Genomic DNA, 21,483 nt, shown 5'->3' on the forward strand with positions numbered 1-21,483 from the left:
GCCCCTAAACATCAAAGCACATGCTTAAGTCTCATTAACTTCGATGAGAGCTAAACATGTGCATGATGGCTTTGCTGAATAGAGAGGACTTTAAGCACATGTTTAAGTTAAGCATGTGCTTTGCAGATTTGGGGTTAAACTGATAAAATTACAAACTTTTATGAACAAGTGCATTAGCTTGCCTGGTGCTTGATGTTCAACAGTGCTTTCTTTAATGTAATATACTGGACAAAGTAATGCTGCTTTTTGTGTAGAAGGAGCAAGTGGAAATTTGTTTTGAGGATTTATTGTTAAATTATCTTGTGGCTCATTAATATGAGGATGAAAGGAAAGACAATGTTAGTGCAATAGACCATTGGGATAAAAATCATGAGTAAGCCATGTGCTACATACACTATAGTGTAAAATGTTTAATTGTCTTTGGTTAGTATTTTTTATGGCAGTTGCATTTGTCTTCATCTGGTGTTTTATTAGAGCACTGTAAGATATCAGTTTCTGCAGAAACTGCTTTTGCTTGTTAATCAGAGCTTCCAGCTGTAACTAATGTGGTTTATAGAAAGATATCTAGTAAATCAACAAAACACCTGATAAAGATTAAGGGCCTTACTTTCATTTACAGGAAGGCCTCTTTACACTACTGAGACTGTAAAGGGGTCTTAAAATCGGTGTAACAGAAATTTAAACCCAATTTAAGTGCCCTTTGCACTGCCAGAGCTGTGTAAAGAGGCCATAGTGTAGATGAGAATAGGCCTGAAGAAATTGACACACATCATAAGAAATGTTGCCTCAAGGAAATCATCATATTATACACAATAGTAGATATGTGTATTTGATCATATTGTGCCAACTACAGCAGGGATGAACTTGGCCTTTAATAGATGGGGTGATTGCTTTGGGAGAGAATAGGAAAACTTGGGGTAAATCATGTTTGTATTTCCAGTTTCTTGCTGTGCTTCTGGTACAAATACACCTCTTTTGGAAAAAGAAACATTTTAAAAATATATTTGTAGCTATAAGAGCATCTCCCATTTTGCCACTGTCCAATTGTGGGACAAAATGTGTGACAAAGACCTAAACTAAGAGGGTACTGTCACACTTCAGGGGTGCAATCCTGACCAAGGCCATTGAACTTTCAGATATAATCCAACAGACAGCCATTTTGGCATCCATCACTAGACAGACAAAGATCTTTCGTCTAGGCTGACCAAGGGAAGTCAGCACCTTACAGTCTGGTGGAAGGTCCCGACTATGGGAAAGTCAGATGTGGCTGGAAAGAAGAATGATTGGTGAGAGAAACCATCTGAAAAGTCTAAAACTTAATCTAGCAAGGTACAGGCCTAATTTCAAGAGGCTGGAAGACCTCTTGCTGTCCCGTGATCTTCCCACCCCCTTCCTGATTTGAATGTAAATAGGGCTTCCGTTGTTTTTGGTTGTACCTTGCTTAATTTCATTGGATGGAGACAGCTGCTTTCTCTCCTGTGTGGGAGAGACCTGTTTCTCCCTTTCTTTGGTGACCAGACTATAAAGCATAATATTAATGAGTATCCATGTAACAAAGTTCAACTCACCACCCCGGCGCTTTCTGCTGGCCGTCCTGGGAATTAGCTCTCAGCCCTTCCGGTGCACCTTCAGCTAGTGGTGTCACATCCGCCGTCACTGTTGTCTCCACTCTTTGGACCTGCGTCGTTCCTCAGACCGCAGTTTCCTCTTCTGGGCATGGTCCTCTGGCTGTGCCCCCATTCTGGTATTTTCCCCCCTTCCAGGGAACCAGCAGTCCTTTGTCCCGCCACTTGCCTCAGTGGCCAACTGCAGTCCAAGATCCAGCCCCTCGCCTCAGGGGCAAACTGCAGTCTGGATATCAGCCACTCTCCTCATTGACAAGTGGGGTGCAAGGGGAGGGGAACCCAGGCCCGCCTGCTACTCTGGGTCCTGACCCAGGGACCCCATAGCCAGCAGCCACTTACTGCCCTCCTCCAACCTGCTGCCTATTTTCCCTGGGCCGCTTCCCCCGTAGCTCTTGCACCCTCTCAGCCATTGTAGCAAGGTCCCAGCCTGGCAGTGGTCAGCCAGCAGCTCACCCTCACACTCTGCTGCCCGTGCCCAGCACCACTCTATCTTCAGGCAGCCAATCCTCCTCCCTTGTCTTCTAGGGGGAGACTCCCTTCTGTGTTGCTGAGCAGCCCTTTATATATGGTCCTCGCTGGTCCTAATTGGCTGCTCCAGCAAGCCTTCCCCCTATTGGTGGGCTCAGTAAGCCCTTTCCTGATTTATTAGTTCTGTGCAGCCTCTCTGGTGCTACTTTTAACCCCTTCTTCTCCCTGTGTGGGGCAGCCGCCCCACCACAATCCATAATTCCTTTTGCAGTGTTAATATATACAATTTACAAGGCTATAAAATATCACATTTGTTATACCTTTATAATACATGAATATTGTATACAATCAGATGATTCAGTTGCTTATCACTTGAGGTTCAGATCCCCTGTCTTTATAGCCTACATAAAGTTTTCTTCTCTCCTGCAGTGTAGACACCAAGCTGTCTCCTCCCATGCTTGTTAGCTTGATAGCTTTGTTGACCTGATATGTAAATAGACCTTTCTTTGTCTCTGCATGAGTCAGAGAAGCAAAACACATTTCTTTATCTAGGGCAGACCTGATTGCCAATTCCCCCTGACATGCCTGGTTTAAATATACTTTAGTCATAATTCCAGTGTATAGCCAGAACTCTTAGTGCACACCCTATACACACATCTCACAATGATATTAATAATCAGTGAGTTATTAGTTTTCCAATTATGTGTTAGATACAAATTTTAACATCAGTGAATTGGGGTATATTGAACTGGTTAGGCCAGTGGAAACTCATCACGTGATACCAGTGAGCCTCTGGCATTAGGAGGCTCATAGGGTCACAGGGACACACAAAATTAATGTAGGAAATTTAAAATCCCATGGGATTTCTTCTTCTAGTGTCAAGGACTCTTTCTATAAACTCAGTTTTGTCATTTTTTTATTTCTGATGTCAATTTTCAACAAGAAAATTAAACGGGATGCCAAATTGTAGGGGTATCACTTATTTTAGTCCCAAAGTAGCCTACCAGAGTTGGAAGGGACATGTCTATGAGAAGTGTGTGTTCTGTTTTTGGTAAGGGAAATATTTTATGAAGCAAATTGTTCATTCAGATGTGAAAGACCAATCCCAAATAGTTATTTCCAAGGTGCGCACAAACAGATGTATATAATCCCACTCAGCGTAAGCATGTCCTGTTACTGAAACTGACAAACAAGGAGTTAAGCCCTGTGTTTAAGATGCCACGTTGCTGTGCTAATTCCTAAATCTTGGTTTAAAGACTTTATTGGAAAAATGAATCAATGAAATAATATTGGTACTCACAAAATAAAGATTTAATGGTTTCAATGGCTGAAGCCCCACTGGTATTTAGCTGTTGCTTGGGAGTGAAATTTTTTGTAGTTGCTCATATGCATCTGGGAATCAAATCTTGTATGATGTGTGAATAATTTTTTAAAGCTTTATGACAGCTGCTGCTTCATATAAGGCGTTGCTGTGTTAAGAGCTGCCTGTTAAGTGAACCAGGGAGGGCGACTTGTATGTGTTTTTCTGTTAACCATAATTAATGGAAATGAAAAATGATATAATAAATTAAGGAATGGCACACTGCACTTTTTTTCTGTCCAGTGTGATCGAACGGTTTGGAACAAGGAATCTGTGTCTCAGCTGCTGGTTAATCAAAATCTGATCACTTGGATACATTGAAACGTTCCCTTCCTCTCTGCTCCTGTATTATAAATATAAATGAAAGTAGCTTAAGGAAGGTATGTTTGAAGGCTGTGTACTGTATTGGCTCTGTTTTGGGAAGAGGTCCTGGGCAGAAGGGGGAGCTTAGCTGCAAAGTGATTTGCAAAGGATTTGCTAAGGGTATGGCTACACTTACAGTTGTACAGCGCTGGGAGTTACAGCTGTCTTCATACAGCTGTGTAGGGAAAGAGCTGCAGTGTGGCCACACTGACAGCTACCAGTGCTGCAGTGTGGCCAGATTTGCAGCATTTGCAGCGCTGTTGGGAGTGGTGCATTGTGAGCAGCTATCCCACAGAGCACCTCATCCCATTTTGGCGCTGTGGGTTGTGGGAAGGGGACAGAAGGGTGCGGATCATTCCGCTTCCTGTCCCAACGCCCCGAGGTGCCTCACTACACATCCCAGCAGTTTGGCGCCATTGTGAGTCTGCAGCACGATTTCTGTTAGAAATGGAGCCCAAGCTGCGGACTTTGCTGATGAATGTCGCCAGCACATCACGCATGGCAGTGGAGCTATTCCTTCAGCTCCAAAGTGACAGTGAGGAGTCCGACAATGATATCGATTCGCCTGATGCGCGTGACAATAAATTGCTTGTGGCAGTAACGGACATGCTCAGCATCGTGGAATGCCGCCTTTGGGCTCGGGAAACAAGCAGTGAGTGTTGGTATCACGTCATCCTGCAAGTCTGGAATGACGAGCAGTAGCTTCAGAACTTTCGGGTGAGAAAAGCCACTTTCATGGGACTGTGTGAGGAGCTCGCCCCCACCCTGCGGTGCAAGGACACGAGATTGAGAGCTGCCCTGTCAGTGGAGAAGTGGGTGGCTATTGCAATCTGGAAGCTGGCAAGTCCAGACAGCTACCGATTGGTGGCGAACCAGTTTGGAGTGGGAAAGTCGACCATTGGAATAGTGTTGCTGCAAGTTTGCAGGGCCATTAATCGCATCCTGCTAAGAAGAACCGTGACTCTGGGGAACGTGCGGGACATCGTGGACAGCTTTGCACAAATGGGTTTCCCTAACTGTGGAGGGGCGATAGATGGGACGCATATTCCTATTCTGGCACCATCCCACCTGGCATCCGAGTACATTAATCGGAAGGGGTATTTCTCTGTGGTTCTCCAAGCGCTTGTGGATCACCATGGGCGTTTCATTGACATTTACACAGGCTGGCCTGGAAAGGTGTATGATGCACGCATCTTTCGGAACACTGGCCTGTTCAGGAAGCTGCAGGCCAGGACTTCTTTCCCAGACCACAAGATCACAGTAGGGGACATTGAAATGCCCATTGTGATCCTTGGAGACCCCGCTTACCTGTTAATGCCATGGCTCATGAAACCGTATACAGGGAAGCTTGACAGGAGCAAGGATTGGTTCAACTACAGGCTGAGCCGGTGCAGAATGACTGTGGAGTGTGCTTATGGCTGTTTAAAAGGGCTCTGGAGATGTCTTTATGGGAAGCTAGACTTGGGGGAAAGCAGCATCCCTGCGGTTATATCCGCGTGCTGTACCCTCCATAATGTTTGTGAAGGGAAGCGTGAAACATTCAGTCAGGAATGGACCTCCGAGGTTCAACGCCTAGAGGCTGAATTTGCACAGCCAGAGAGCAGGGCTACTAGAGAGGCCCAGCACAGGGCTACAAGGATTAGGGATGCCTTAAGGGAGCTATTTGAGGCTGAAAGCCAACAGTAATGTTTGGTGCCTTGCAAGGGGAGTGAAGTGCAGTGGTTACAATTATTTGCAGTGCCAGTTTTTCCCTTGGGGTACAGTATGTTTCACTTTCTGCAATAATAAAAACTGTTTTAAAAGCCAAGAAATCATTTATTCAAAATACAGTACATAAAAGGGCAGGGGGAAAGGGTGCTGAACTGTACAGTCAGAGGTTTGAATATGTCCTGCCTGGAGTGCTGTGCAATGCCTGCTGCACTTCAGGATTAATATGCTGCATGGTGATGGGGGTTGAGTGCATAAGGTAAGGGTCGTAGTTCTCAGGGCTGGTAGATGAATGTACAGGTGTTGGGGGCAGCTGGTGGTGGTAAGAACCAGGATGCTGGAGAAGGGGGTTTTGAGCAAACAGTGGGGCACAAGGGAGAGAGCTTTGGGATGCGGGGGTGGGGGCGGTTAGCACGGTAGTGATCTGCCTGCATGGCTACTAGTGACTGCATACGGTCTGTTTGGCATGCCAGGAGGCTTATCAGCTGCTTTATGCTTTTCTTGGTAGCCAATTCCTTTCTCCTGCTTTGTGTTTCCCTCCACTGATGCATTTTCTCTCTCCAGTCCTGCAGCCTCTTATTCTCTCTGGCATACTGATTCATAACTGCTTTCACCAAATCTTCTTTGCTTTTTCTTGGTTTCCTCAAGTTCTGTAGTCTTTCAGCAGGCTGTGATAGGGCTGGAGGATTCAAGGACACTTAAAAAAAACAGAAATAGAAATGTTCATTACATAGGCTGCATTGTTTATAATCACAGTGAAGAAGTTTGTAGACTATTTGTAGCATCATTTACATATAGCAAACATAGCACAGAGAGGCCACAGCAGCGAAAACATGGTGACTAATGGGGAATGAGTGATTAATGAAGCCATGTTGCTGCCGCGGCTCACCTGGGAAGGGGAGTTGCTTGAGTCAGGGCTCACTGGGGTTTCTGTGCATTGGGGAAAGCAGAGAGCAGCTGGGGCGGACCTGCACTGAACACTATCCCTACATTTTCCACAGGATTTTATCCTGCCAGATGTCTCGCTGCTGCGGGTTACCTGGGAAGAGCGGGAGGGTCTTCTACAGCAATGTGAATTTCGCCCTGGTCCCTATGCAGCTTGCCTGTGTGCAGCAATGGTCCCTCCACTCCTCACGGCACAGTGATGTGGACGCGTTAGCCTGACTGGGACAAGGACCACAGCAGCTCTCCCTATAAACTTGCGCAAGCACATTGCCCACACTCTGGCTGGAAGTTTTGAAGACATTACCGAGGCCGATTACCGCGATGTGATAGACCACATCAATGGGTTATTCCACATCTAGGAATGCATGCAGGCAGCCATAACCCCCACCCTCCTCTCCCAAAACAGTTCCATCCTAAAAATAAAATCTGCTTACCGGGAACTGGCTCCTCTGCTGCTTCTTCACCAACAAGTTCCAGCTGCTGCTAATGGCTAGCTTTCTCTTGGCTTGAGAAGAGCTCCTGGCTGCATGCCTCCTGGGACTCCGGGGTGTCTCCCACCACCTGAGTAGCCTCACTATCAGTTTCCTCTACACCCTCCCACTCCTCTCCCTGTTCTGAACTGTCCATCATGGTCCTCGGATTGGCAGTGGGGGTCACCCCCAAGTATTGCATCCAGCTCCTTGTAAAAACAGCAGGTCGTGGGGGCAGCTCCTGAGTGGCAGTTTCCCACACGGGCTTTGCAATAGGCACTCGCAGCTCCTTTACTTTAACCCTGCACTGCATCGCGTCCCGTTCATGGCCCCTTTCCAGCATGGACTTTGATATCTGGCCATAGGTATCATAATTTCTATGGCTGGAGTGCAGCTGTGACTGCACAGCTTCCTCACCCCAATCACTGATGAGGTCCTGCAGCTTGCAAGTGTTCCATGCTGGGGCTCGTTTGGGGCATGGAGACATGGTCAGTGATTGATTGATTGCACTCCACACCTGGCTGAGCAAACAGGAAGGGGATTTTTAAAATTCCCGGGGCATTTAAAAGACAGGTCACCTGAGCCCAGGGCAGTGGAGTGCGAAACGATGAGCAGAGTGGCTGGGATACCTCCTAATACCCTGGAGGCCAATAAAAGTGCTTTTGCTGGCCACACTTGGTGAGCAGTGCTGCATCACCAGCCCTGGAATCGTTACACCCCAAGCAGACCAGGTGTACAGCCAGCGCTGCAGCCAGGGAGTTCAGCGCTGGCTGTGCTTTGCAAGTGTGGACACAGAGTAAGTTGCAGCGCTGTAACCCCCTCACCAGCGCTGCAACTCTCAAGTGTAGCCGAGCCCTAAGTGAGCTTCAGCAGAGGGATTTTACTGGCCAGGGAGGGATGCTATAGTTATGATGACTGAAAGGAGAGGAGATGGTTGGGGAGGAAGGATACCAAAATGATGAAAGCAGTATAGTTTAAATGCTGCCACGTTTGGTGGGGGAGAGGAAAAGGCGTTTCCTTTTTAAATTTACCTTCGGGGTGGCTTCCAGGCAACAGATTGGTTCTGTCTCTTGACTTCTCCTTCACCCAGGTATACCACAGAGAAGCAAGGATGGGATTTTTCCCTAAATGTTTGTGTACAATGGGTCTGTGAATCTAGGCAAATCCATCATTCATGTTCGTAATGCATTTAGGTTTCTTTGCTATTCAATGCCGCAAAGTTTTACAAAAGCTGCTAGAAATGTTTTTTCACTTTTTTAATTTCATAAAAAACTTTTAAGGGGTTTTTAAACGTTCCCCTGCAGGGTATGCAATGCAAACATTGAAGCACTTTGATAGTGCAAGAGAGTCAGATAATGAAACTGAACAGACGCTGGCTGAAAACAAAACTGAGACAGACCAATCTATTTTCAAAAGGTCAAACTGAAGGAAATGAAAACTACAAATAGAAGAAATGGTGAAAAGGTATATTCTAAAAATGGTTTCAATATTAATCATCTATGGTGTTATATCACAAGGGAATTTTGTTTTTAAAGATAACAATTTTAACTTACTTTATAAAATAAACATAGCACAAATTTAGCAATTAAAATATTTAGCTGCATGACTAAGTGTCTGGAAGTTAGTCAGGTATTTAAATATGTAAATTAAAATTATAGCCTGTAGTAACATCCAATATTTTAATTGTGAAGACAAATCAAAACATTTAGCATGTTTTGTTTACTAGACACATACATCTGACTCTCATTACAAAACCCACAGCATCTTTCTGTGTTCAGAGGAAAGGCAGTGTGTCACTTTATTAGATAATTACCTTTTAATTTTAAGATAAATATCAAGTGGACAAGGGAATCTATTTTCTTTCAAAACTGAAACTGGATGTTCTATATCACCTCTGTAGAGACTCTTCCATTGTTCATACTACTTGAAATATTAATTATGATTAAGTATTAAGTACTGGCTCTACCTCCATTCACTGAAAAAATGCACCACTGTATTCTATAACTATTTCCCAAAGGCTGCAGAATAGTACTATTGTACAATGTGCTGGTTTGAGATGTTTCTGAAAGAAACTGTAGTCCTTTTATGTAAGCGGCGTACATAACTATATTAATACTTTTGTCTGACTCTAGTTAATGCTATTCGACACTCAGGAGTCCCTTCTTCCAGTTAAGGCACATTTTAATCTGATTTTTGCATGTACAGGATGAGGCCCCAGTCCAACAATCCATTCCACATGGGTTGGACCCTTCTTGATAAAGCTGAAGATTTTGGGGTCTGCATGGGTGCAAGGGTCCGCTGTGTATGCCTGCATGCAGGATTAGGGCCCAAGTTTAAAAACCTTCCCTGGAAGCTCTGGTAGTACTAAAATGACTGCAATTAACTATAGTAAGAAACGCATAGATCAGACCTTTTGAAAACTTGCCTGTGTGCAACTGGACGAACATAGCACTCTCTTGATTTGGCTTGTTCAGCTGGCACAGTCCAGGAGAAGAGGTCAAGTGTTGGATCTCTTATCTAAGATACAGTATTCAGTGCAAAAAAAAAAAAATTCTATTGAGCCAGTGTTCATGTCACACATGCTACTATCTGTCTGTGGTGGCAAGAAACTGAAGCCATAGGCCAAAAACTTCAAATCCAGGTGCTTAATGTTAGGAGGCTATGCTAGATCCATCGTCGGGCATCTAACTGGAAATGGCCTGATTTTCAGACATGCTGGGCACAGTGGGTAATTTGGCCCTCTGGAAACAATGGGAGACACAGGTGCTTAAATTTAGGCCACTTTTTATTTAGAGGCCTAAATATGGTTTTAAGAGCCTCACTTCAGGCACCCCGGTATGAAAAATGTTGGCGACACTTATTTGATGGGAAGGGAAAGGGATAAACCCCATTTTTGTGGATCCAGGCCCAGAATATTCCAATGCATTCTGCTCTTAAACCTTTGCTAGGGCAGGTAAAATGGATGTTTTAAGAAACACAGAATCATTTCTGGAATTCCCTGGTATTTCTGGAAATCCCTCTCCTCAATGTATGTATTCTATGTTCTTGTTTGTTTGTTTTTTTTTAATTCAGCCTTTCTTAACCTGTATTACTTTCCATTTTACCCTGTAGTAATACGTAGAAATCCATTTGGAATGGACATCTGTTGTCGGAAGGGGTCAAGAAGCCCGCTCCAGGAACTGTACAATCCCATCCAGGTGAGTGTATCAACTTCGCAGCCCATCCAATAAACACAGCCTGTATTTACTTGCAGAGTTTTAGGTTTTTCTTCCCCATAGCATAATCATGTTCATCCTGGGACCTGCACAGCTAAACCACAACTTGAGCTAAAGGACTAAGTCTCCTAGCGGTAAGCTGTAGCAGAGTTTTTTGTCCTCTGTAGATCAGGTGACAGTGGGTTACAATGGCACTGCTGTAAGACACTTTTGGTTTTGGGTTATAATGTGGAGGGACTTCCAGCTAGCCCAGATGGCTTTCCAATCAAAGCTGGTTGCAGGTATGCCGTCCAAACAAGCTGAATATTTTCCAGCGAGGCAGATCATGATATTACTGAATGCTACGTTATGCCATGATTAGTCCCACTGAAATCATTGAGGCTACTTGTGTGGGAAGGGACTACTCAATGTGAGTAAGGATATCCTGAGTTCTTCTCATTGTGATATCCAGAGCGAAAAAGCATCTCAACTTCAGGTCTCCAATTTCTGCTGCTGTTCACTTAGTCTCCATGTGGGTGCTGAATTGGCTTATTCAAGCACAGTGCTTTCTGTTGGCAACTGAGAGGAAGTGCTGCCGTTGAGAGAAAATGACAGCTGACTTTTAAGCATACAGTATTTATTAAGGTTTAATAGCTGCCTATTTTATATTTATATCCTAGTTAATACATTTTGCAAAACTGAGTTAGCTATTAAGGAAAGTGAGGTTAACTCATTAGATATAACAAGGCAGTAAATGTTTTAAATACTTGTTGATTATGCAAATAATTGCTATACAGTACGCAAAATAAGTGCCAAGTTATTTTAATACATTTATAAAGTATTGTCAACAATCTAAAGATACAATATTTATTATCAAATGAGTAAAGTGTATGCATCCAATAATCTTGTGTTTATTAGCATACATTAGTTTCCTGATTAAATCTCAATTCTACGTGTAACAGAGAATATGAACTTACCAATTTTTGTAATAACACTTGGTACAAGTGATGTACAATCAATGTTGCGAAATGGAAGGTGCACTCTCCATAAGAACAAACATGCTGCAAAGGAAAAATAATAAACTCTTGAAAAGCTTTTAGAAAAGGGCTGGTGTGGAGAAGAAGGTTTTGTCTATTGTGTCTGGGGTCTGCTGTGCATCAATTGAAATCTTCTTGCCATTTAATAGTCCCATTACCAAAGGTCATCCCGTATGAAAAGAACAGAGGAATATCTCATAGGGTGTTAATCTGATGCCTTGCAAATTTGGTGAACTACAGGTTTTCTAACCTTTTTGCAAGCAGTGAACCCAGCTGGCAGCTCCCTTAATGCTTCCCCCTTCTTTTCTACGTCTTGATCAAGTATTCTGTGAAAAGTCAGTGTTTGAATAAGTTCAGCATTTCTTGCATCCAATGTTGAACTAAGGAGATGACGTTTTTCACACACACAAAATTTCCATCTGTACATTGGCCTCTTCTGTTCTTAGCACATTAAAAAGGCAGAATATTCCGCTGCTTTTTGGACTGGATTTTATATGCAGCACATGGTTCAAGAGTATTCTAGTGGACACTTTATTGTTAGCATGCAGATGTATATATTTCAGGGAAATGATAACCGCAAGAGACAGTGGGTGGAGGGGGAGATATTAACAAGGAGCTGATTTTGGGGTCTCCACTGAAATATTTCTTTTATTTCTTTGAGCCTCCTCCCCATTAAGTCACAGTTACATTCTTATCCATAAGAAGGGGAAAAAAATCTCTCTACTGCCTGGAAGGTAGCAGAATAGGAAGCCAGATTATGGTTTGGAGCAGCAGTTCTCAAGCTGTGGGTCAGAATCCCCCAGGAGGTCCCCCAACCATTGTCAAGGGAATATGAGCATACTCTTATCCTTTCTCTCCAGTCCTCTGCTGATCAGTGACTTACAACATACAACTCAGAAGTCATGATAATTGGAGGAATAGAAAGTTTTGGCCAAGGACAACAGAACAAACCTCATTCTCTTATGAAAAATGCCATTGGATACTTAATACTGTCCAGGCATATCATAAAGGATTGCAGGTGTTAAGGGCTCAGCCAAAAGAAGACACACACATGCACACAAAGCCACAATAATCTGTTTGGTATTCAGTTTAGCTACCTTTGTAAAATGAAGGACTACAGGTACTTGTCGCTCTAGGGAGTCTGCGCAATTCAAGCACCAGACTAAACCACTGAGAGAGTCCCTGCAGCAATCTGGCTTTGGCTAGATACGGTTGTAATTCTTTCAGTGTATGCAACTTTAAATATTCAGTTTGTCCAGCTGCATGTTCTTATTACAACTGCATGTTCTAATAATCAGAGAAACCCATTGGCTAGTTTGCTGCTGTCATAACCTAGTCCCAGATTTGGACCTTAGCGTCCAAAATATGGGGGTTAGCATGAAAACCTCCAAGCTTAGTTACCAGCTTGGACCTGGTATGGCTGCCATCACCCAAAAAATTAGAGTGTTTTGGGGCACTCTGGTCCCCACAAAACCTTCCCTGGGGACCCCAAGACCCAAATCCCTTGAGTCTCACAACAAAGGGAAATAATCCTTTTTTCCCTTCCCCCCTCCAGGTGCTCCTGGAGAGATACACAGACACAAGCTCTGTGAATCTAAACAGAGGGACTCCCCCCTCCCCGTTTTCCAGTCCTGGAGAACAGAATTACCGAGAGTTAATCTCTCTTTCCCCCCTCACCCAGAGGGTATGCAAAGTCAGGCGAATAAATCTAACACACACAGATCTCCCTCTGACTTCTTCCTCCCACCAATTCCCTGTACAGACTCAATTTCCCTGAAGTTTCCCAGTAAAGAAAAACTCCAACAGGTCTCAAAAAGAAAGCTTTATATAAAAAGAAAGAAAAATACATAAAAATGGTCTCTCTGTATTAAGGTGACAAATACAGGGTCAATTGCTTAAAAGAATATTGAATAAACAGCCTTATTTAAAAAGAATACAAATCAAAGCACTCCAGCAACTATAGACATGTAAATACCAAAGAAAATAAATCATATAACTTACTATTTGATTTCTTTGTCCTTACAACTTGGAAACAGAAGATTAGAAAACAGAAATCACTTTTCAAAGCTGAGAGAAAAGCAGGCAGACAGACAAAGACTCAGACACAAACTTCCCTCCACCCAGAGTTGAAAAAAAATCCTGTTTCCTGATTGGTCCTCTGGTCAGGTGCTTCAGGTGAAAGAGACATTAACCCTTAGCTATCTGTTTATGACAGCTGCCTTCACCTACAGAATGCTAAAGTGCAGCTTTCAAAATTTTCCAGCCTACGCATCTGTTAGCTAGTATTGTAACTGGTACTGCTCTCAGAGTTGGTGTGAATGCTGCCATCAATGAAAAAAGAAGCAAGATTGAGCCGTCTGGTAATAAGAGCGATAACTTTACTATTGGGTTTAGTTATATTCCTGTAGCAAATACAAATCATGCCATTCTCAAGAAAGTTTTCTTGTTATACATTCGACACAGGGATTGCCTTGTATTTATAAGCATGGTGGAGATGCATTGATTTACACCAGGTGAAGGTCTGGCCTGTAGTATCTGCTATACAAAAATATACCAGTGTATTTGATCTGCTCTTTTCCTCCTCCTTTTATGGAGTTGCTAGCAGATGCTGTGTTTTCTGGTGAATCTCTCTGTTTAATAAATGATTGTAAAAATAGTTTTACTTCACCTTTATCTTACTGGTTCAAATCCAGAGGAGACCAAACTTTGTTGCTGTCTAATGGATGTCCAGTGGCCTACGCAAACCGAATTTAGAGGTTTCAGTCCAGTGCTCAGTGGATAGGTGCCCTCATCACAGAAGATTGCCACCCTAATGGGCTGTAATTGTTAATAGCTTCGCAAGAGAAGTGTAAGATTTAATGGATATAGATAGTGAAATTCACTGTTCAGTAGAGGGACCAGCACAAAGTCCTTGAACCACTTAAGTCCCATTTATTTAAGTGAGTGCACAGCCTTGTACTGGACCCACTGCACAATCCCACAGGTAGGAACAGGCTTCTTGCCCCTACATATGGTCCCTCTATGTCAGGTTTGAAGTATAATAGGAGGGCCATGTGTGGGAAGTTTGCCTTCCCTATGCTGTATGTTTTCTGTGGACAGAGGACTTCATTTTTTTGGGCTTTCAGTGAAGGACTTTCACATGCACGAGTACCACATTAAGGCAATATAGTCAAACTTTAGATGAACTGACAAAACAGAGTAGACTCATTCTGTCACATAACTCCAAAGGGAAGAGGGAAAGAATCCAGCATCAGGTGACTAGTGATATTGCATACTCCTGGGGGAATTCTGCACCACTGTGCAATGCAGAATTTGTGCAGAAATTAATGTTCTGCGCAGTGCTGCTGGCCGCCACTAGAGGCTGCTGGACCCGGCAGAGCCCAGCTCATAAATAGAAGACATTGTTGAGGTGAAGGAAATGGAGCTGGAGGGTTCCAGGTAGCTGCAGTCCAGGAAACTCCACAGAAGCCTGGGACCCAGCATCAGGCTGTTTCTCCCTCTGGATCCCTGGGCTCTGGGAGGTAGGGGGTGCTAGTGTCTGGGCTGGGGGGCCCCATGGCTGGGCTATGGAGGGTAAGATGTTTCTGTGTCTGGCTCTGGTGGCAGGGGGCAAAGAGGCAGAGAAACAGGAACTGGGTTGTCATAGGGGTTTAACTCTACTCCTGTGGGAATTTTTTGTGTCTCTCTGTATTGTTACAGACATAGCTGCTGACAGGTATTTTGAAATAAATTACCAAAATAATTGAAACTGATGTGATTAGGTAGTGTTATTTTGACAAATAAAATATACAGAATTTTAAAATATTGTGTGCAGAATTTAATTTTTTTGGCATAGAACTCCCCCAAGAGTAAGTTACTGTACTATGAATGTGCCTGGGCGGGGGCGGAAACGTAGGCGTAACTGACGAAGGACTAAGAGTCTTGTGTGAATGTGGCATAAACTCACTTGGTAGCTTGTTCTTTGTATTTCAAACCTCAGGACTTTAAAAACATGGGTAAACAAATATTTGCAAAGCATATTCTTAGAAAAATGCCACATGCCACAGTATCTTGTAATTACATGACTTTGTACAGCCCCAGTGCTCTAAAAATAACAGTTAATTGTGGATCAGCCCATTCAGCTCAAGTGACTGAAAGTTCAAAATGAGTCAACAATATATTTGAGCTTGAGCACATCAGTGGGCGACACTGATCTGTTCAGCCCAGTTAAAAACAGTATTAAATTGTGAGCAATTGATAGCTAAAATGGACAAAATGTTAAAAGAGGGGAAAATGTAAGATAGGGCCCATGATCTTGCACTTCTGTGTAGGCAAAATTCATACTGGATTCTAAGGGAGTTTGGCCTGCATATAGTCTCATCCCGCTATCAGGCATTTATTCTTTATTTCTCACCTACAGAGAAAAACACTGGTCTACGTAAAGGCTGCAGGATCGAGTCCTAGGATCATAGTTTCCATGCTTCAATTTCTAACCTTAGATCTCCTGACTTTCATTTGTGAATCATGTGTCTAGTTAACCATGGGTCAAACCTTCAGTGATTTTTGTTGTTGTTGTTTTTCTTTTCAAAAGATGAGTCCATCCATTGAAGAGCTGTGCTGCTAGGAGGTTACGTTTTGGTGGGGCCTGAGCTGAGCTTCCCAGCCATTAGCCTAAGCTAGTGCAGCTATGCAGCGGTCCCAACATGGACCTCATACTGCCTTGTGTCCTGACATTTTATTGGACTACTGTTAGAGAGTAGCAATTTCTTTTCTTTTTGCTGTTCTTTTTATCACTTCTTGCTAAATGGCCCAAAGAACACAAGCTGATGCCTTTGAGACCATACAGTGATTATGCAGCCTCAGTTACGTCAGCCCTCAAGTGTTCCCTTTCTGGAGATGCTACATCATCATACCTGGATCTGGCTCTCTGCATAGGATCAGTGTATGTCAATCCAGATCAGCCATAGTCCCTTCCATCTGAGTCGATAATTTTCTGTTGTTCTCTGGCCCACCTACCATAAAGTGACTTCATTGGCACTCATACCTGTTGCTGGATGGATGATAGCGTAGTGATCTAAGCTTCATTTCTAGAATACCTAGTTGCCCTGGAACTACAGGTTCAAATCCCAGCAATGTCAATTCAGCTCATCATACTTCTGAGCTAGAGGCATTGGTTACCCTATATAGCTTACTGCGTGTGGTAGAGTTTTGGATCTTAAAAAGCAGAGTTTGGAATCTGAAAAAAAAAACAACCCACAAAGTTCTTGGGATATTTGAAAGGTCTCTGGTACTTTTGGTGAGAGGATGGCATTGCATCAGTGCCCTCAGCCAAAATTTTTCCTCTTCTCACTTGGTTATGGTGTGCTGCGCACATGCTGGCTACCATGTTCCACCCCAGGGGTAACTGTGTGTCAACTTTTATTATAAAAGCCCTGAGATTTGGTACTGTGCAATGCAGAAGATTACAGAAGTTCGTCTGTGTGCTAAAAACCAAGAAATTAGGTGCTGAGCATCAATAGGTTCAAAGACAAATTGTTGTAAATGTGCACATGCATTTGTTGTGTGTAAACTTTTATATGCCCATATTTTTACCAACAGTGCTAGTAAGTAGAATCACAATGTGTGCCCCTAAGAAACAGGATAACATTTTGCTCCTGTTTTTACATGCAGATGAGCTCTTGCAAATAATAGTAACTTGGTGAAAGCCGCTCATAATAGCTTTTGTTGATAGAGAACATATAAAGATTCAACAAGGGGGAAGAATGGGGAGCTAGTAAAAACAGATACATACCATTCCAAACGCTGGTCGCTTAATCCTATCGCTACAGACCATCAGGTAAATGATAGCAGTACATCTAATTATCCTATGCTGAAATAGCAGATGTCCACCGGTGAAAGAATAATTAATTGATTTACTCCAAGGATAACTCCTTATGCAAATATATTACTTACTGTCATGCTTGCAAGTAGTAGAAAACAGCTGGCTGGCAATGAAATACTACATTAACCTTAGCATAAGCATAACACTAGTGAGAATACTTTCTTTTTTTAATTACAGATTACAAATAAGAGCTCATTTTAGAAGTTTGGGAAATCACTTGGGTGTGTGTGTCTTGCAAACGCCTCCACCTGGCAGAGCTTGTGTGCCTGCCCTTTCCCTCTGCCCTGCAGTGAGTCTTCAGCAATTCAGCCCCCATCCGAGTCTCTCTCAGTCTGTATGTGAAATAAAAAGAAAACTCCTTCCGGTGCTACAAGTCCAACAGGGGCTTCTTTCAGCGCCCTCTGTGACATCTCTTTATCTGTAGCCCTATCCCTGGGCTCGCTCCTTTATCAATCCCAACTATACATACAAAATGATTGGTAACGGCTAATTTAGACCCTATCAAGAAAGAGATCTTGGAGTCTTTGTGGATAATTCTCTGAAAAATCTGCTCAAGGGATGTTAGGAACACTTAAGAAAGTGATAGATAATAAAACTGTAAATATCATAATACCACTATATAAATCCATGGTATGCCCACAGCTTGAATATTGCATGTAGTTCTGGTCACCCCTTCTCAGAAAAGATATGTTAGAATTGGAAAAGATACAGAGAAGGGCAACAAAAATGATTATGGATATGGAACAGCTTGCATGGGAGGAGAGATTAAAAAGACTGGAACTATTCATCTTGGAAAAGAGACGACTAAGAGAAGATTTGATACAGGTCTATAGAATCATGAATGGTGTGGAGAAAGTGAATAAGGAAGTGAATACCACAAGAACAGGAATCACCCAATGAAATTATATAGGCAACAGGTTTAAAACAAACAAAAGGAAATACTTCACACAATGCACAGTCAGCTTATGGAACTCCTTGCCAGAGGATGTTGTGAAAGCCAAGACACTAACAGAGTTCAAAAAAGAACTAGATAAGTTCATGGAGGATAGGTCCATCAATGGCTATTAGACAAGGTGGTCAGTGATGCAACTCTGTGCCCTGGGTGTCCCTAAGCCTCTGACTGCTAGATGCTGGTACTGATTGACAGGGGATGGATCACTAGATAATTGCCCGGTTCTGTTCATTCCCTCTGAAGCAACTGACAGTGGCCACTGTGGGAAGATGGGGTACTGGGCTAGATGGACCATTGGTCTGACCCAGTATGAACGTTCTTGGGTTGATTACATCTGGGACTATTGCAAATGTCCTGTACACAAAAGCTGCCAATTGCTGACATGAAGACAAGTGTTTGTCACATACTCCTCTAGAGACTGAGCACATCCTCTCTGCTCTGTAATAAGTGCTCCAGTACTGCCAGCCAAATGGCTGCATCCCAAGCCCATCTCCCTGCTCAGATCTCCTAACTATTCATACTATAACCTCTCCTGGTTTGTTTCTGGCAATGTTCTCCATGGTGTCTGGGGAATGAATTGCATTTGTCAATACATCTTCAATTTCTTCTGTATGTTTTGTTAGAGAGCTGCTTTAACTCTATGCTGCCAATTCATATGTCTAATGCAACAAGGAAAAACAATCCTCTCTAACTCCAGGGAGTCTAGCTACAAACTACCTATCCCTAATGGTCTGTAATGTGTCCTAATAGGGTCTATTAAGAAAACAAGGGAAGAAGGACATTCAAAAACTATCTACTGAGACTTGCAATTTGCAGTTATCTAACTGAATTTTGGTATGAAAGATGCAAAAACATTAAAGGTTAAAATTGCAGTTTTGTCCACAATGTCCAGTTTTCTCAATTCCCATTTTTACAGATGGTGCACATCTAATGTGCAACTGCAGGGGCTCAGAGCTGACCTTTCAGAGTAATTGATAGAGTTCTTAGCTCTTTCAAACATCAGTTGTCTCAGTAATATAGCCAGCTGTGTCTGACTCAAGCTCTCTACAGTAAATGTGCAGCATTAAATATATGACCACTCCTTTGTAAACACTACAGACACAGCAAAGCTAAAATGTGGTCAGTGACCCCCACAAACTACATGGCTGCAGAAGCTGCTGTGCATTTGGCAGTACTCTCATATGGAAATAGGTGGTGTCAGTCTGAAGTGGACTGCATCCAAAAGGATATCTGTTTTTCATTGATTTCATTTAAAAACTGCTGAATCACTTTCTCTGAGGAATACATGATTACCTTGCGTCTGATGAAGTGGGTATTCACCCATGAAAGCTTATGCTCCCATACATGTGTTAGTCTATAAGGTGCCACAGGACTCTTTGTTGATAATTACCTTGTGCTCACGTTTCAAAAAAATAGAGACACTCTGGACAAATTTTATGTACAAGTGTGTGTAAGCGTTTTTGTTTTTTTTTGTAATTTAACAGCGCTTATGCAAGGGGAATGCCCAGATAGCCAGTTAAGCCATCGTTCCAGCAGCTTCTGCTACCGAAAGAGGTGGGAAGTAGCCAAAGTGAGGTGCCAGAAGCTGATCCATGTTACTTAACTGACAGTGTCATTTCAAACACTGTTCCCACTGAAACACGTTCTTCTCAGGTTTCCAGGGTCAACGTAGACCACGTTAGAACCATTTTTATTTGTGAGTTTCAGATCTAGACTCCTAGTGAACTGGAAAAGTGAGATGAAAAATCTGTTTCAACCTGGTTTTAGTCCATTCCTACTATGTGTGAAACCGATTTAGCAAGATTTTCAAACATGGTTCCTCTGCAAGTGCTGACTGAAATGAAGGGTTTATCTATACTACAGTAGCAACCAGGAGGGCACCTGGTTAGAGTATTATTGTCCCTAACATGCTTAAAACATAGTTCTGTTCCATACTGGGATGGGACCTAATCATGTTTTATCTGTGTCACCAAATTATGGTACAGTGTTGGACAAAATAGGGTAGTAGTAGAGTTTAATGGCATCGTTAAAACAAGATTGTCTCATGTATACTCCAAGGCAGAACCATGTTTTAACTGAGGGACAGTCAAATTGCAACCTTAATTTCCGAACATGGTGATGCATGAAGTATAGCCCAACTTGTCTATTCAGATCATAGAGAGAGAGAGACAGGAATGGGGAGTGAAATCCTCACTCACGTGAATCAGTGGCAAAACTTCAATGGGGCCAACCTTTCACCCAGAGAATCTAATCAGGAACTCCCATTTGACACATGACAACACTAAAGACTAGTGGGCATTCATTACAGCAGTTACTTTTCCTGCCTTTTTCACAGTTCATGACATACTATTGCACTAGAAAATGTTGCAAAGTTTAATTCTGATGCTGAAAAGGTTCCCAGCCCCCCTCTCCCCATCAGATTATTATTGCTCAGAGGTTCTCAAACTGGGGGTTGGGACCTCTCAGGGGGTCATGAGGTTATTACCTGGGGGGGGTGTCACAAGCTGTCACCCTCCACCCCAAACCTCGCTTTACCTCCAGCATTTATAATGGTGTTAAATATATGAAAAAGTGTTTTTAATTTATTAGGGGGTTGCACTCAGAGGCTTGCTATGTGAAAGGGGTCACCAGTACAAAAGTTTGAGAGCCACTGTTATAGCCAAACCAAAGAGTTGGCAACTTACAATGCTCTTATGCTCATGTGTTTTTCCAGGCACTAGAAATACACAGAGGGATGTTACTTTCCTTCCAATTTTAAATCACCTCTGAGCAACATTCAGACTGCAAAATACTAAAGTCCATCACAGCAAATCAAAAAATTCTGTTCAAGTTTTGGGATGCATTTAAAGAAATACAGTACTACTGCAGGCAAATTACATTAAAGGAAAGCATAGTCACTCAGCAGATTGGCAAGGACTCTGAAGCTAACTAGCAAATTAATACCTTAGTTTAGATATTTCCCCTCCTTCCTGTAAATGTGGAATGCCACCTTGAGATCATTTTGAACAAGTATCTGGGGATAAGTAAAAGGAAATGGATGTTAAATCAATTAGATGATAAAAGACAAATACTCAGGCTGCCATGGGGAATTGACATAAGTTGCTGAAACAATCATTGAATTCTATAGCTGGGAGAAGACTTTTTCATCTATTCAAGTCATGCTTGGCTTTTGCCATGCATATATTTTACTTATGAAACATCAGTTGACATGGTTGTATTTACATAGCAATATAGTTAAATGTCATATTTTTGGATTGAAGCCTTGATGTCAATAGATGGATGGGATGCTAGAGAACAGATGCACAGTGTTAGCTTTCAGCTCATTTTGATACATTAAATATTCATAATAAGCACCGGTGACGGAGAAAAGAAATGTTTCATTGGACTGGTACATTGAAAGATAAAGCCCTGGAACATTTCCAAAGTATAACATCTTACTTAATGTAAATTGAATGAAGGTCCCTGCGGTGAAGGTGAGATGCAGTATTAGTTACTTCTGCAA

At 42.6% G+C, this 21,483-nt stretch overlaps 1 protein-coding gene across 3 annotated transcripts in view; it reads left to right on the plus strand.

Annotated features, from left to right (window-relative positions):
- Window positions 1-21,483, plus strand: part of CHST11 (carbohydrate sulfotransferase 11) — a 269,620-nt gene that overhangs the window by 111,630 nt on the left and 136,507 nt on the right. For all 3 annotated transcript variants that reach the window (XM_030544714.1, XM_030544719.1, XM_030544727.1), the window contains one exon: window positions 10,050-10,135. In XM_030544714.1, coding sequence (XP_030400574.1) covers window positions 10,050-10,135 — 86 coding nt within the window. The remainder of the gene's footprint in view (window positions 1-10,049; window positions 10,136-21,483) is intronic.

Source organism: Gopherus evgoodei, chromosome 1 (assembly GCF_007399415.2).
Source record: "Gopherus evgoodei ecotype Sinaloan lineage chromosome 1, rGopEvg1_v1.p, whole genome shotgun sequence".
NCBI lineage: Eukaryota > Metazoa > Chordata > Testudines > Testudinidae > Gopherus > Gopherus evgoodei.